The sequence below is a fragment of the Nothobranchius furzeri genome, chromosome 10 (genome assembly GCF_043380555.1).
Source record: "Nothobranchius furzeri strain GRZ-AD chromosome 10, NfurGRZ-RIMD1, whole genome shotgun sequence".
Taxonomy (NCBI): Eukaryota; Metazoa; Chordata; class Actinopteri; order Cyprinodontiformes; family Nothobranchiidae; genus Nothobranchius; species Nothobranchius furzeri.
The window spans coordinates 26,282,655-26,297,676 of record NC_091750.1 but is presented as its reverse complement, the minus strand read 5'-3'; the positions used below and the strand labels follow the sequence as shown (position 1 = coordinate 26,297,676).

The following is a 15,022-nucleotide window of genomic DNA, read 5'->3' as shown; positions in this document are numbered from 1 at the left end:
ACAGGAACATGTGCAAAGCCAAAATCCACTTTGAAGTGTTTTTCATGAGGAAATAACAACATAACACGGTCAAAGGCTCGAAAAAGTAGATTTTGGACAATATAGGACCTTTGAGGAAATTCTGAGGACAAAAATGCATCAAACAGTACTAACATGGTGCACTTATAAAGTGGTCTGATAAAAGTTAATTGTACAGCTCTCATACTTTAATCCTTTTGCTTTTTCACCAAAGTCTTTGACAAACTTTCTAATAACAACTCAGACAATCATGTCAAATTCTAAATGTGGAAAATTATACACATTTTTGACATATAAACATTATAGCTGCACTGTTATTTGGTTAAAAGTATGTTGCCTTTCAACTTGATGATTGCTGGTTCTACATCTGGCTGCAGCCTTTTTATGTGGAGTCAGCGTGTTCTTCACTGACTATGTGTGTCTATGTGATGGATTTCTAGCCACTGGCCTCATTTAGCAGCAAAGCCGCCGACCTATGCCTAATGGTAAAACCACCTCTGTAGATTCCTAGTTATCAGAGGATTGATATTTTAACACAATGCTTAATTGATTTCAAGCAATGCCATCATATACTGCTTTGATGTTTACATTTTTTTCATACTCCAGCAAAAATGCACAAGCAATTTTTTTTTCAGCCAAGGCCAGGTTCAACTGGGAATCTGAGGTGACAACACAGATAATGCAGTAGCACAGGTCTGATGGTCTGATCTCTCAGACCATAAAGTAGTGAACTCAGACATCTGGGTAAAATGACAAAGAAAACATAAAAAACATCCTGGACCCATACAAAAACTAATCGTGAAACAGTTCTTGCAAGAGCTATGAGCAGAGTGTGATAAATCATTGAGGACAGACTGAGGCCTAGCTGTATCAGATGTAGTAGCAGTGTCTTACGGGCCTTATGAGCTGATGCTTTGTCTGTAGAAGCTGATCTGGCTGCTACTACAACTCCAGTGTAGGAATAAATTACTGCCAAACCTGCTGAAACAAATACTAAACAAGTGTAAGCTTTATCATAGTTATCTCGCTGAGTACTCTTAAACCAAGTAATGTCATAACAATAGTCTTTCATCAGGAGGTTACTCATATTTTCAAAAGAATATTCCAATAAAAAAGACCCCGAGTTAAATTGTTAATGGAACTAATAGCCCAGCTTGCGATAATAGCCACTGCTGTGTTTTTGGTAGAAATGATGGAGGCATGCCTCAGTGGGAAGCACACAGCTACATATCTCTCCAGTGACATCACTACCAGTGTGAGAGGAGAGATTCCTCCTGTGAGATTGGCAATTGTAGTGATGGTACCACATGCAGGATATGTCAGTCTTACTCTACAAACAGCAAGTAGAAAGAGAAGCTGACTCACTACCAGGTGAGCAGTGTCTGCAAGTAGGAGGTTATACAGAAGAATATAACGGCAGGTGTCACGAAACACTGGTTTGCTTCTCAGAGTAAATAACATGGTCCCATTAATGCAGAGAAACACACAGGCTGGAACCGTGGAAAAACCACAGAGGACCACTCTTTCCAGTAAACTCTGATACAACAATACATCAGTGTTATTGGAGTAAGAATCTGACACATTTGACATTACAGAGAGACTATTAAAGATGTGTAGGGTGTCAGCCTGTTATGTAAAAACAAAAGCAACAATAAATTCAGTTTACCAGATAAAACTCAAGCAGTTTAGAGACCAGACTTAATTTACTAATAATTAGGGGAGGTCTTCTCTTATTTGTTTTGCAAAAGCACTTCCTTTCATTTCTCCATCTCACCCACAAGTACTTCAGTTTCAGCTTGTGAAATAGCGCTTCCTTGATCTGCGGTCAGGATCAAAATGCTGCAACGGCTGGCTTATGTATATGTATGAGATCCACAAGGCAATTGCATTGACCATTTATGGCAGTAAGTGGGCGTGGTGAGGGCGGTATGTGACTAAAAAGCAGCTGAGAACCTTTCTTGTTAGTCTCTGATTCATGAAGCGGAAGTTGCGTGCAGCTGTGCGTACTACATGTTTGATAGATCACAAACCTACTTGGCGTAAGTACATTTTTTTTTTGCTGAGCTTAAGTGCGGTTTTAGTAAGGATTCTACGCAATGTTTGATAAATGAGACCCCAGAACTTGAGAACCCGTGAAGACACCAAACACAGTAAGACGATTTAACATTCTTATTAGCCTGAAGCTAAGAGGAGGTGTTACTGGAGTAAAACTCAGGTAAAGGCAGAGTAGAAGGTAGGCGTGTCGGAACCAGGAAGAGACAAAGCAGGTACAAGGAGCAGGCGAGAGATGCAGTCGAAGACAGGCAAGGGTCGTGGAGGCAGGCAGAGTTCTTGGCGAGGGTCAGGCGTGAAAACGAGGTCGGGAAGCTATGATCAGGCAGGATGAAAAAGGCTGGAAGATTTGCTAGCAGGAGCGTTCAATAATCTGACAGAGTGGTTGACTGAGAAACATTTAGCTGGTGAGGCAGGTGTGTGGCATGAGCTTGATGAGGGGACCAAGTGTGATGCATGAAGGCTGATGAGGTGGTAGCATGGAGGTCAGGACCTGGCATGATCATGAAAGAATCCCCCCACAAGGGCGGATACCAGACGCCCACAGGAAACCAGAGCAGGGCGGGAGAAGGGAGACCAGGAAAGGGCCAGAAACGAGAACAGAAAGAAACCAAGAACACAAAGGCAGGCCCAGTAACGGGTGCCTGATGAAGCAGAGTTCAGGAGGGCGGCCGGGAGGCCACACGATGTGGCAAAGTTCAGGAGGGCGGCGTCGAGGCAGCCAGATGATGAGATGCAGCTCTGGAGCCCAGTGATGAGGAACCAAGAGCCGGGACCATCGAAGTCTGGGAGGCCTGCGACGTAGAGCCAGGAGCAAAGGCCGAGAGGATCTGGGGGACTGGCGGTGACGAGTGAGGGGTCGGAGGCGGCAAACCAGGGACCAGGAGAATCTGGGAGTCCGGCAGCGATGAGGCATGGGTCAAAAGATCTTTGGAGGCTGGCGGAGACGAACCAGGGACCAGGAGACTCTGGGACTCTGGCAGCAAAGAGGCAGAAGCTGGAGACTTGACAAAGCCATGAGAGGTGGCTGGGGACCAGGCAGGGCTGCGGGAGGTGAGTCCCCGGGAGGAGTGGCCAGAAAGGATGGGGCCGCTGGAGGCAAAGTCTCTGGAGGAGACGGGGACGCTGGAGGCAAAGTCTCTGGAGGAGACAGGGACGCTGGAGGCAAAGTCTCTGGAGGAGACGAGGACGCTGGAGGCAAAGTCTCTGGAGGAGACGAGGACGCTGGAGGCAAAGTCTCTGGAGGAGACGGAGACGCTGGAGGCAAAGTCTCTGGACGAGATGAGGACGCTGGAGGCAAAGTCTCTGGATGAGACGGGGACGCTGGAGGCAAAGTCTCTGGAGGAGACGGGGACGCTGGAGGCAAAGTCTCTGGAGGAGACGGGGACGCTGGAGGCAAAGTCTCTGGATGAGACGAGGACGCTGGAGGCAAAGTCTCTGGACGAGATGAGGACACTGGATGCAAAGTCTCTGGAGGAGACGGGGCCTCAGGCGGAGCCTCTTGCACAAGCGGAGCCTCGGGCGAAGTCTCTTGGATGGGCGGAGCCTCTTGGACAGGCAGAGCCTCTTGGATGGACGACGCTTCTTAGACAGGCGGAGCCTCAGGTGAAGCCTCTTAGACAGGCGGAGCCTCAGGTGAAGCCTCTTGGACAGGCAGAGCCCCTTGGACAGGCGGCACCGGGACCACAGCTGGACCTGTATGTGGTGCGACCTCTGTGACCCCTGCTGGACCTGGATGTGGTGCAACCTCTGGGACCACCACTGGACCTGGAAGCAGTGCGGCCTCTGTGACCACTGGCGAGTGGGCGTGGTGAGGGCGGTATGTGACTAAAAAGCAGCTGAGAACCTTTCTTGTTAGTCTCTGATTCATGAAGCACCTGGCATGGTGCTGGAGGGTTCTGGGGAAGGTTTCCATTCCTCATAGCAGGTCAGGCCCTCTGCAGCGACATCTTTAAGTGCAGACCCATGAATCCTCCAGACATAAGAGTAATGGTTACTAAGGGCTTCAACTGTTGTCAACTCCAGATGGGTGGAAAAGAGGGTATTTAACAACTCAGCCGTCTGCAGTCCTTGGTGGGGGCATGATGATATGGCAAAGATGCCCCGTAGAGAGTCATTAACCATCTGTACCACCATCCTAACTGCCTCCTCAGTTGGGGCCAACTTAAGAGCAAAACATGACGTGTCCCCGCTGACACCAGCACGGGAGAAGGATCAACATTTTTAGCAGCCCCAGAAGACTTCTGGGACCGTCGCTGACGTGGCATGGCAAGAGGGGCTTGAGGCCTAAGCGGCGTGATTACAGGAGGGGCTTGAGGCTGGAGCGGCGTGATGACAGGAGAGGATTGAGGCTGAAGCGGCTTGACTGGTGAAGCCTGTGACTGTGGGGGCGTGGCTGATAAACCTTGGATCTGGGAAGACAACGAATTAGCAGAGGGTCTACGGGGCCACCGCCGTCGCGTTGTTAGGAACCCGCTGTGCAGGATTGCCGTAGCAAGTTTGGACGGACAGGTGAAACCTCTGCGCGGTGGTGGCTTGATAGCCAGGTGCGTTCCCCAGAATGGTGTCTCCTGTACCTTCTCCAACTCCATGAACTCAAGGAGCAGGAGAAACTCACCCGCCGTTTAACCTGTTTTTCTGAGAACGACCTTGTCAGTCTTCAGTCACAGGACCCTGCTATCAGCAGAATGATCCTGTACCTTTCTGATCCAATGGCTGATCTACCTTCTTCTGTCGAGCTTGACTCCGTCCTTGAGCTCCATGCTCTCTTTTGCACATCTCCAAGCCTCCATTATCGCCTGTCCTTGTGAAGCAGCCAGGGCCATTGCTAGCTATTTTGGTGCCCTAAGCACAAAGGCTTCGTGGTGCCCCCCCCCCCCCCCCCGCAGAAAAAAACAACACAATAACGCAGTATGTGCAAGCGCTTCGCCTATTATTTCCAAAAAGTAGGATTGATATTTACATAATATAACATACTCAACACAGGAACTCCATATTGTTATTAGTTAGAACTATGTAAAAGATCCACACATTGCAAGCACCGGTTGCACATGTGTTTTTCCAATGTAATTTTCAGATGCATTTTCAGATCCAGGACTCACTCTGCCTTCTGAAGTGCTGGCTGTGGGCTGTGCTCGGTCTGTAGGTGTGCTTTACTTTTTAATTCCTGGTCAGGGCTGGGTGATGTTGTAGAAGGTTCAGACGTGATGGCTGACAAATGATCTGGAGCTCTTGAACTGCTGGTGGATGGCTGATCTGAACTTTTGGCGTGAGCTCCCCCTTGAATGTACTTGTTCATTGAGCCTGCATTCAGCCACAAAAAGATAATTTGTCATATTCATTCTATAATAAGATAAAAGTTTTAAACCATGGTAAAAAATACTGCAATAGATTCTTTATAGGTTTATATTGGCTTAAAAATCACTGGCATGTGACATGACAAAATTCAAAACTATTTAACCTTTATTAAGAACTAGAGAGGCACTATATACACATTTTATACACAACTAGAAAATTCTGAATATGAAGGGAGAAGGTTTGCATAATGGACTTTTTTCTTCAAATTATACCATCGGCAGCTGATGTTCCCCTTGGCCCGTAAATGCTTATGAAAAATATATCAACATAGAGCAAATACCTAATTAGAAAATAGGTTTGTCTAATTTTTCATATTAAATCTCAGTTGCATAGCCTATAGGCCACATAGGCTATTTAATAATGATATAATAATAATAATAATAATAATAATAATAATAATAATAGCCTTTATTGTCATTGTACAGGATACAACGAAATTGGAGTGCCACTCCCTTGGTGCACAATACAATAATACCTCTAAATATAAAGGTCCCCTAAAACAAAACAATAGTAAGTAACAACACATTAGTAAGTAACAAAAACACTAGTAAGTAACAAAATAATAGTAAGTAATATATGCCGACTAGCACACTATATACAGAATAGCAGCTACCATATCATGTAAAAAAATGGCATTAGAATAGCAGCATAGTAGTTGACGGTGACCTTGACAGTCGCTAAGCAGTTTTAATTGTTTTTATGCTTATTCAATATAGAGATCGCCCTGGGAAAGAAGCTATCCCTGAATCTGTTTGACCTGGTTTTATGTTACCTGTACTGTCAACCTGATGGTAATAGTTGAAAGACGTGATTGCTGGGGTGAGATTGGTCCTTGATGATATTGCTCGCTCTGCTGAGGTACCGAGAGTTTGCAATGACCTCCAGGCTGGACAGAGAGCAGCCAGTGATCTTCTGGGCTGTGTTGATGACCCTCTGCACTACTTTCCTGTCTGCAGCTGAGCACCCTGCGTACCATGCTGTTATGCAGTACGTTATGATGCTTTCTATGGTGGATCTGTAGAAAGTAACCAGCAGCCTCTCCTCTAGGTTGTTCCTCCTGAGCACTCTCAGAAAGTGGAGACGCTGCTGGGCCATAGTTAACTCATGATTAATCACAAACAGCCGCTTATTTAAAGAGCAAGTAACGTCTAAATTAACTTTTATTTGCTGATGAACTGTATAAATGAGTGTCTAATAGTGATTTAAATGTGTGTATTCATTATTTTAGCATTTTGGTGCATTTTCTTTAAAAACTAAAAATTCTGCCTAAATACCTTCAGCTTAAAACATAGAATTTGACTCATTTTGAATCAATTTTAGCCAATGGCTAAAGAGTAAGATACTACGTAAACCAGTAGAGTACTACGTAGCAGCTCTGTGTCAAAGTTATAAAAGCAACGAGCGTCTCGGCCACGCCTTGTGGCGAGTTGGGAGTTGGATTTGCAAGCGAGTGTAGGAGGTTAGCCGTAGTTCAGCATTAGCATATAGCATTAGCATATTCTAGTCTTTAGCATAGCTTTTAGTGTTATACATACTTATTTAATGTTAGTTTGGCTGTTGGATAGTGTAGTTTAGTTAGTGTTTGGCTGTTAGTGTAATTGGGAAAGTAGTTCGGGTTTAGTGCTCCATATCGTGTTAGCATGGTGAGATGGTGTAGTGTAGTATGGTTGCGGTGGCTCTGTGGGCATTTTACCCGCGATTCTGCACGTCTCCGTTTGAAAAGGGAGGCTGTGCCCACCGTGGCTCTTCCGCGATTTAGATGCAGCCCACCGACTCTGCTCCCCCACCACGGCGGGCTCCAGTCTGAGGTGAGTAAGCTAAATAAACGTTTTAACATCTTCTAAAGACAATTCCCTTCCTAAATGCAAAGTTTGAGAGACGTGTTTCACTTCCTTTAGCTAGTCAGTCGGTAATTCTGCAACAGTGGCTCTAACTGATGCAGCACTAGTTGGCAGACAGCATTACAGCGTGAAATCCAGCTTGTGACCCGGTTCTGTAAGGAATTCTGTTCAGGAGGTCGCATTTCAGGCTCTCCACATCATATGTGACTGACTTTTACGTTATAATAACAATCACACACTAGGAATGTTAAAAAACGCCTATATAGGACAGTTTCTTTTGTATATTATCTGACTTTATAAACTCCAACAACAATGTGCTTCTATTTTTTTTTCAGGCTAAATCTTCCCAAGACATTGGCTGTCAGACTGATTTAGTAGTCTGTAAGAATGCACTTGTCCAGGCTGATGTGAAGCCTTACATCACCGTAGCAAACGTGAATTATTTTTAATATGTAAACATTTTATTATTACCTTCTAGTTTTAATTTGTTTTACAGATTATTGTTACACGTGATTTTATGCTCTTTTAAACATTTATAAATGTGCTGCTTCTTTGTTTTTACATAGCCAGCCAGAATAGAGCTCAGAGCCTCAGTGTGTCTGGTGACCCACAGGGACCATGACGGAAATTCATCTTCCAGAAAGTCCCAGAGCAGCGTCCACACCCCTGAAAAGACCAAGATGTGAGGTGTCTGCTGTTGATTCCAGCTTCCGCCTCAGTGACAGTGCAAGCTCAGTGAACTGTTCAAGGTAAAAAAAAAATTAAAACATTTCAGAATTTTTAAGATATTAACAATTAAATAAGTATGTGATTACATCATGACATCATGAAGGAGGCTACTGATTCTGGCCCTGTGACACTTGGTGGTATCGTGTGAGCTGATTCACCTGGTAAATAACTTTTACATTAAATTTGTTTTGCTATCAAAAGTAAACTAACCAATAACCTGCATTATTGCAGGACACTCAGCAAAATATGGACTCTACACCATGAGGCAGGTACACGTTAATACTCTATAAGAGCACATAAGGTGAGCAACACCACATACTATTGTTATTACTGTACACTGTCCTGGATTTGTTTTCTTTCTGCATCTCATCATTAGCCTGGCTGATCACCTGATAACTCCTGTCATCTGGCTGTGACAGCATGAGGATGTCCTCACACACCTGTAACCTATCAGCTCATCTGACAGAATAGAGAGAGAAGAGACAACACCACATCTCCTGTTCCTGGAAAGCCTTCAGCCATCCTTCGATGACTGAGAACCTCCATCAGCTCTGTCTCCTGTCTGCCTACAATTATTATAATAAATATTGTGTTTGACAAGTTTTTTGTGCTGCCAAATATCTCATTTTGATTCCAGTTTTTACATTTTAATGGATATTTATAAATTACATTAATTGAATTATCACATTGTTGCATGTTTAACTAGCTCTATTGTGATGAATTAAACTAGCACCTCACTGTTAAAATCTCGTTTTAATTTCAAGCATGTTTAAGTATTTATGGACATGAACAAAAACAGGAAATATATAAATTGAGATTCATTTAATTAATATAACAAATAAGGGGGAAAGAGTCATTGAAAGGCACATTCTTCCGGAAGCTCCTGATCCTGACACCAGACCAGCTGCAGACACCAGAGGACCTAGAACCAAGAGAGCAGCTGTTATCAGTAAATAAATAATGAAATCAGGGCAGTTTTAGTGGGCTGAACACATTACAGAATAATTTTCTCATGGGATATTTTCATAACTTTCTCTGCAGCAGACTAACTTGAGCCCAGGCCTCCTGGAGAACTGCTATCCAGCACGTTTCAGTGGTTTTCCTGCTTTAACAGATTAAATTAGCTGTTAAGCAGCTCAGCTATTTGTTGCTGATTAAAACCAGGTGTGTTGAAGCAGATAGACCTCTAAAACATGCTGAATACTAGCTTTTTAGGGCCGTGGAGCCAAACCCTGCAGCTAATCCAATGCTATGGCTAACGGCTACTTACCATTCAGAGCTGGTTCTGTTGGGTCGGTTCCGCTAGTTTCAGGCAACTCACAAGCTCAAAACAATAAGGCTCAGGTCTGCTTGTCTCCTCCAAATAGTCTTGGTACTTTCTTCTCGAGTGTCTGGGTAAGGAGGGGGAGAAACGTCTTCCACTTCTAATAACTGCTCAGAGTGAAGGGAGCTAGCATCGTCTAGTTAGCCATCATCTTCGTCACTGCCGCGGCTCCGCCCTCTCGGTCCTCCAGGCAACGCCTACTAATGTTGCATTTTTTAAAATTGATATGTGGGTGGAGAAGGACTCCGAGGCACAATTGACCTGCTCTTTAAAAATAAAATTTCTTACTTTACCTTGACGGTGTTTTTGTGATATTTATCGAAGTATTTGGGTGGAGAAATATGAAATATGATTAATTTATTTCTGTTTCACAGAGGAAACTTTATTTTACTTGAGAAAGATGTTTTAAGATGAACTTATTAAAACAAAAAAAATTTCAAACTCTTCAAGGTCTATTTTTAGACGAACAACCTTTAACACTGTTCAGAATTATTTTTTGCTACAAGTCGCATGAACAGACTTATTTCCCTTTGTTGCATTTAGCTATTTCTTCTTTAAAGAAGTGCTGATTCAGAAGAGAATAACTGCATTTAGGAAGATGATGGCTTGCTACGTTTTTCTCTCCAGCAGTAAAAAAGCTCTAAAGCTTCTCTGAGTTTCTCTCCCTCTCAGCATCTCTCACTCAGCTGCTAATGAACGCCCGGTAGGTGGACGGGAGGCTGCGGGACAGAGTGGCGCACACGGTGGACAGTGCGAGGTCCATCTCCTTTCCTTTTTTGTATTGTTTTCTCTCTGTAAACATGCTGTTAACTTGCTTTGCACATCTTCTAATTGAAATCTTTCTTTATCATATATGTATTATTTTTTCATAAGCTTGCGTTTGGTTAGGGTTAGTCTGAGTCCAGTCTGAGTATTATCACTTGTATAATTTATTAGACTATTGCATTTTATTCCTTTGTACTTTTTACTGTTTTAATCATTTTAACCGTTTTATGTGTTTTATGTTTTACTTGTGTGCGCAGCACTTTGGTCGGGGTTGACTGCTCTTTTGAAGTGCTTTATAAATAAAGTTGGTTTGGCTTGGCTAGGCCTTCTCCCGGGTGGACGTGCCCAGAATACCTCACCGGGGAGGCGTCCAGGAGGTATCCTGACTGAGCCACCTCAACTGGCTCCTCTCGATGTGGAAAGGCAGCGGGTCTACTCCCAGCCCCTCCCGGATGACAGACATTCCCACCCTGTCTCTAAGGGAGAGCCCAGCCACTCTGCGGAGAAAACTCATTTCAGCCGCTTGTATCCGCGATCTCATTCTTTCGGTCACTACCCAAAGCTCGTGACCATAGGTGAGGGTAGGAACATAGCTCGACTGGTAAATCGAGAGCTTTGCCTTCTGACTCAGCTCTCTCTTCACCACGACAGACCGGTACAACGCCCGCATCACTGCAGATGCAGCATCAATACGCCTGTCGATCTCATGTTCCATCTTTCCCTCACTCGTGAACAAGACTCAGACTAGAGATTTTTAAACTCCTCCACTTGGGGCAGGACGTCATCCCTGACCTGGTGAAGGCAATCTACCCTTTTCTGATTATGACCATGGTCTTGGATTTACAGAAGCTGATGATCCATGTTTTATGAAATATCAAATTTTATTGAATACCTTTACATTTCATTGACACATTATTAAAAGTAACCACTTACAAAACTTTGATCCGGGGTCAGGCCATGGGGCAGTAGCCTAAGCAGAGAGGCCCAGCAGCATTCCGCCTATCGATGCTGCCCTCCAGCTTTCCCTCACTCGTGAACAAGATACCGAGATACTTAAACTCCTCCACTCGAGACAGAACCTGGTCCCAGACCTGGAGAATGCATTCTACTTTGAATAAACTTTACCAGGGAGGCTCAGAAGTGTGATCCCCAGTAGTTGAAACACATTCTGCAATCCCCCTATTAAACTCCAAAAACAGTAGAGAGCAGTATGTACCTTTAACATTGTTTCCAGCCCCAGGCCAACAGAAAAGTTCTTTATTATTTTTTATCTAAACAAAAGTAGTATTTAGAATTCTGGTGAAACGTGAACTTAGAACAAAAGAGTAGGTTCATGGTTGTCAGAGACAAATGTTTAAACAGGTTTATCAACTGATTTGAGACTCCACCAACACAGCCAAACATGCTTACTTATTAGAACACTATTCAAAACATGATTTTAGTTTTCAACCAGGGCCGGGTTCAACTGGGAATTTCAAGTGGCAACACAGATAATACATTAGATTAGGTCTGATGTTCTGATCTCTCAGACCATAAACTAGTGAACTCAGACATCTGGGTAACACAAGGGGGCCCAGGCGGCTGCCGACCTATGCCTAATGGTAAAACCGCCTCTGTAGATTCCTAGTTATCAGGGGATTGATATTTTAACACAATGCTTAATTGATTTCAAGCAATGCCATCATATACTGCTTTGATGTTTACATTTTTTTTCATACTCCAGCAAAAACGCACAAGCAATTTTTTTTTCAGCCAAGGCCAGGTTCAACTGGGAATCTAAGGTGACAACACAGATAATGCAGTAGCACAGGTCTGATGGTCTGATCTCTCAGACCATAAACTAGTGAACTCAGACATCTGGGTAAAATGATAAATAACACATAAAAAACATTCTGGACCCATACAAAAACTAATCGTGAAACAGTTCTTGCAAGAGCTATGAGCAGAGGGTAATATATCATTGAGGACAGACTGAGACCTAGCTGTATCAGATGTAGTAGCAGTGTCTTACGGGCCTTATGAGCTGATGCTTTGTCTGTAGAAGCTGATCTGGCTGCTACTACAACTCCAGTGTAGGAATAAATTACTGCTAAACCAGCTGAAACAAATACTAAACAAGTGTAAGCTTTATCATAGTTATCTCGCGGAGTACTTGGAAACCAAGCAATATCAGTGCAGTGGTCTTCCATCAGGAGAGTCTCCAGATTGTCAAAAGAATATTCTATCAAAAAAAGACCCCGATTTACATTATTCATAGAAGTAATAGCCCATATTGCCATGATAGCCACTGCTGTGTTTTTGACCATGATTATAGAGGCATGCCTCAGTGGGAAGCATACAGCTACATATATCTCCAATGACATCACTACCAGTGTGAGAGGAGAGATATCTCCTGTGAGATTGGCAATTGTAGCGATGGTACCACATGCAGGATATGTTAGTCTTACTCTACAAACAGCAAGTAGAAAGAGAAGCTGAGTCACTACCAGGTGAGCAGTGTCTGCAAGTAGGAGGTTATACAGAAGAATATAACGGCAGGTGTCACGAAACACTGGTTTGCTTCTCAGAGTAAATAACACGGTCCCATTAATGCAGAGAAACACACAGGCTGAAACTGTGGAAAGAAGAGATAGGACCACTTTTTCCAGTAAACTCACATAAAACAATACATCAATGTTATTGGAGTACGAATCAGACACATTTGACATCACAAAGACTTTGGAAAATATGTAGAATGTAAGCCTGTTCTTACCTAAAAACAAAAGCAACAATAAATTCAGTTACGTTTTTGTTCACCAGATAAGACTCAGGCAGTTTAAGATACAAGTCAAAGGACTCAAGAACTCAGACTTACACCAGGTCAGAGTTGGTTTGCAGGGTTAACTTGGCTTCACTTATGATTTATGATCTGTCCCCTGGGAACCTGCTCATGTGACATAATGTTAACCAATGTTACCAGATCAGCGATGGGTGATGTAACCTCTAATCGGTTAATGACTGTCTGTGTTGATAGTTTACCATCCCTGAGTAAAGTTCAGAAACTATTACCATAAAATCCGTGTTTTCAGACTTACAGACCTGGAACACTGGAAAGCCAAAAAGTGCAATTCTGTGCAGAAAAGATAGCAAGCTGGACACTAAAGACATTGTCACGTGCCACACACTTTCGAGTAAGGACAAAGTCAAGCCAGCAACAATTATTGTGCAATTCGTGAATAGAAAGTTCAAAATTGAACTTCTGCGACAAGGAAAAAAGCTTAAAGGGACTTTACAGAGTTTTGAATTGTTATGCTCGTGATCGCCCCCTCAGGACAAAAGCGTGATGGCAGCTTCAATAGTAGGCTCGTGCACGAGGCGCGCATGCTGTACGTGCACACTCCTTAACGAAAATAACAGCTGGGACAGTCCCGTGTGTGTGTGTGTGTGTGTGTGTGTGTGTGTGTGTGTGTGTGTGTGTGTGTGTGTGTGTGTGTGTGTGTGTGTGTGCGTGTGTGTGCGTGTGTGTGTGGCCCGGAGGACCGAGGACAGGAGAACGTGCAGCTAATTAATTAAATAATTTGGTTCTGTACCTTTCTCTTCAGCACAGCCGACAAAGGTTTATGATGGGTCGGTCCTCCTGCATGCTCAGATCATTCCCTTCCCTTGCTTGAAAAATTGTTACAGAATGAAAATTGAACCCACATCTTTTTTATCTGTGAATTCAATGCCATTCAGCGAGTCTCAAATAAAAATTTGGGCATCTTACTGTAAAAAATACACCATTAATGTAAAAAATTTACTCCAAATAAACTATCTTCACACCCAGAATTGAACGGGAGACCGCCGTCTTACTGAGTGAGCTATAACGCCAGTGACATTTTTTGTATCTGTATCAGCTGAAACAACGTTCAAAGAACGGTTCGGAGTGAAAATGGCTATTTTGTTGCTAATTTGCAGGAAATATCTAGAAGAAAGTAACGTAGGGTCCTCAGAAATGTAGCTAGGTTCATCACTAGGCGTTAGGAACAGCGACAAAGTCGCTGAGTTGGCACTACCTCACTCTCTGCTGCTAAAGCTACGGATAGCAAATGCTACGGGCTATGCCTGAGCGTGAACGCGCATGAAGCAGCCTGCTCGACCCGAGCATCTCTCTTTTTCTGTGATTTTACAGAAAAACAGGGAATCACAGTAAAAATGCCAGGACTCATTCTACAGGACCAGAGCATTGCAGGAGAATGTATGAAGAAGAAATTTATTATTTCTATACATGTTTTGGCTGTCAAACTTCCATAATGCCCCTTTAAAGGCTCATCTGTTTACCTGATAGAACAACTTATGAAAAAAATTGGTGAGATTGTGAGACAAGCCCGGATTCTTAAGAAGAATAAATTAAGATAAGAGCGGCATGGAGAAGAACCTGCAAGGTTTTCATTCAACGTAACAAAGCTACGTCAGAGCAAGCAAAAGTTGTGCTGGTAAGAGAGCTTAGGGACCTGGATCACTACCCTCTGACTGGATTAGAAATATAAAATTAAAGATCAGAGATGTGCTCTAACCTCTGCTGGTGGACTATTTGGTAGTAGAACAATCAGCGGCTACTTTTTTGTATATATTATTACTGATCAGAAATATTTTGAAGAAGAACTGTATATTATACAAACAAGGACATGAAAAAATACTGAAAACTTTGGTTACTAGAGATGGGATGTAGAGGATTTAAAACCATATGGATAACAAGGTCATGATCAAAGGAGGTTCAGTAGACTGGAGAAGCTATGAGAACATAGAGTTATATGGACAAAAAACTACAAAAAATATATGACTGATATTGGAATGGCACTGATGTGCAGGCTAAGTACTCTTGGCTGAATGTACATATTTGTGTGAGACTGGTTCTGTTACATAATAATGACATAACTTTAAGTGAGGATGAACTAATTGAAGCATTTATTAAAAT

The 15,022-nt window shown here is 43.2% G+C and overlaps 1 protein-coding gene, 1 long non-coding RNA gene and 1 pseudogene across 2 annotated transcripts; 1 reads left to right on the top strand and 2 right to left on the bottom strand.

Annotated features, from left to right (window-relative positions):
* Positions 1-649: 649 nt before the first annotated feature.
* On the bottom strand, positions 650-1,612 carry LOC129159740 (odorant receptor 131-2-like; annotated as a pseudogene).
* A 6,147-nt stretch (positions 1,613-7,759) lies between these two features.
* LOC139072335 (uncharacterized) lies at positions 7,760-8,840 on the top strand. Its single transcript, XR_011521854.1, has 3 exons — positions 7,760-8,158; positions 8,229-8,298; positions 8,417-8,840. It is a non-coding gene; the product is annotated as an uncharacterized lncRNA (long non-coding RNA).
* Positions 8,841-11,834: 2,994 nt separating this feature from the next.
* LOC107395354 (odorant receptor 131-2) lies at positions 11,835-12,794 on the bottom strand. The gene has a single exon (XM_015974729.3). The coding sequence runs from the start codon at positions 12,792-12,794 to the stop codon at positions 11,835-11,837; it is 960 nt and encodes a 319-aa protein (XP_015830215.3).
* Between the last annotated feature and the right edge of the window lie 2,228 nt (positions 12,795-15,022).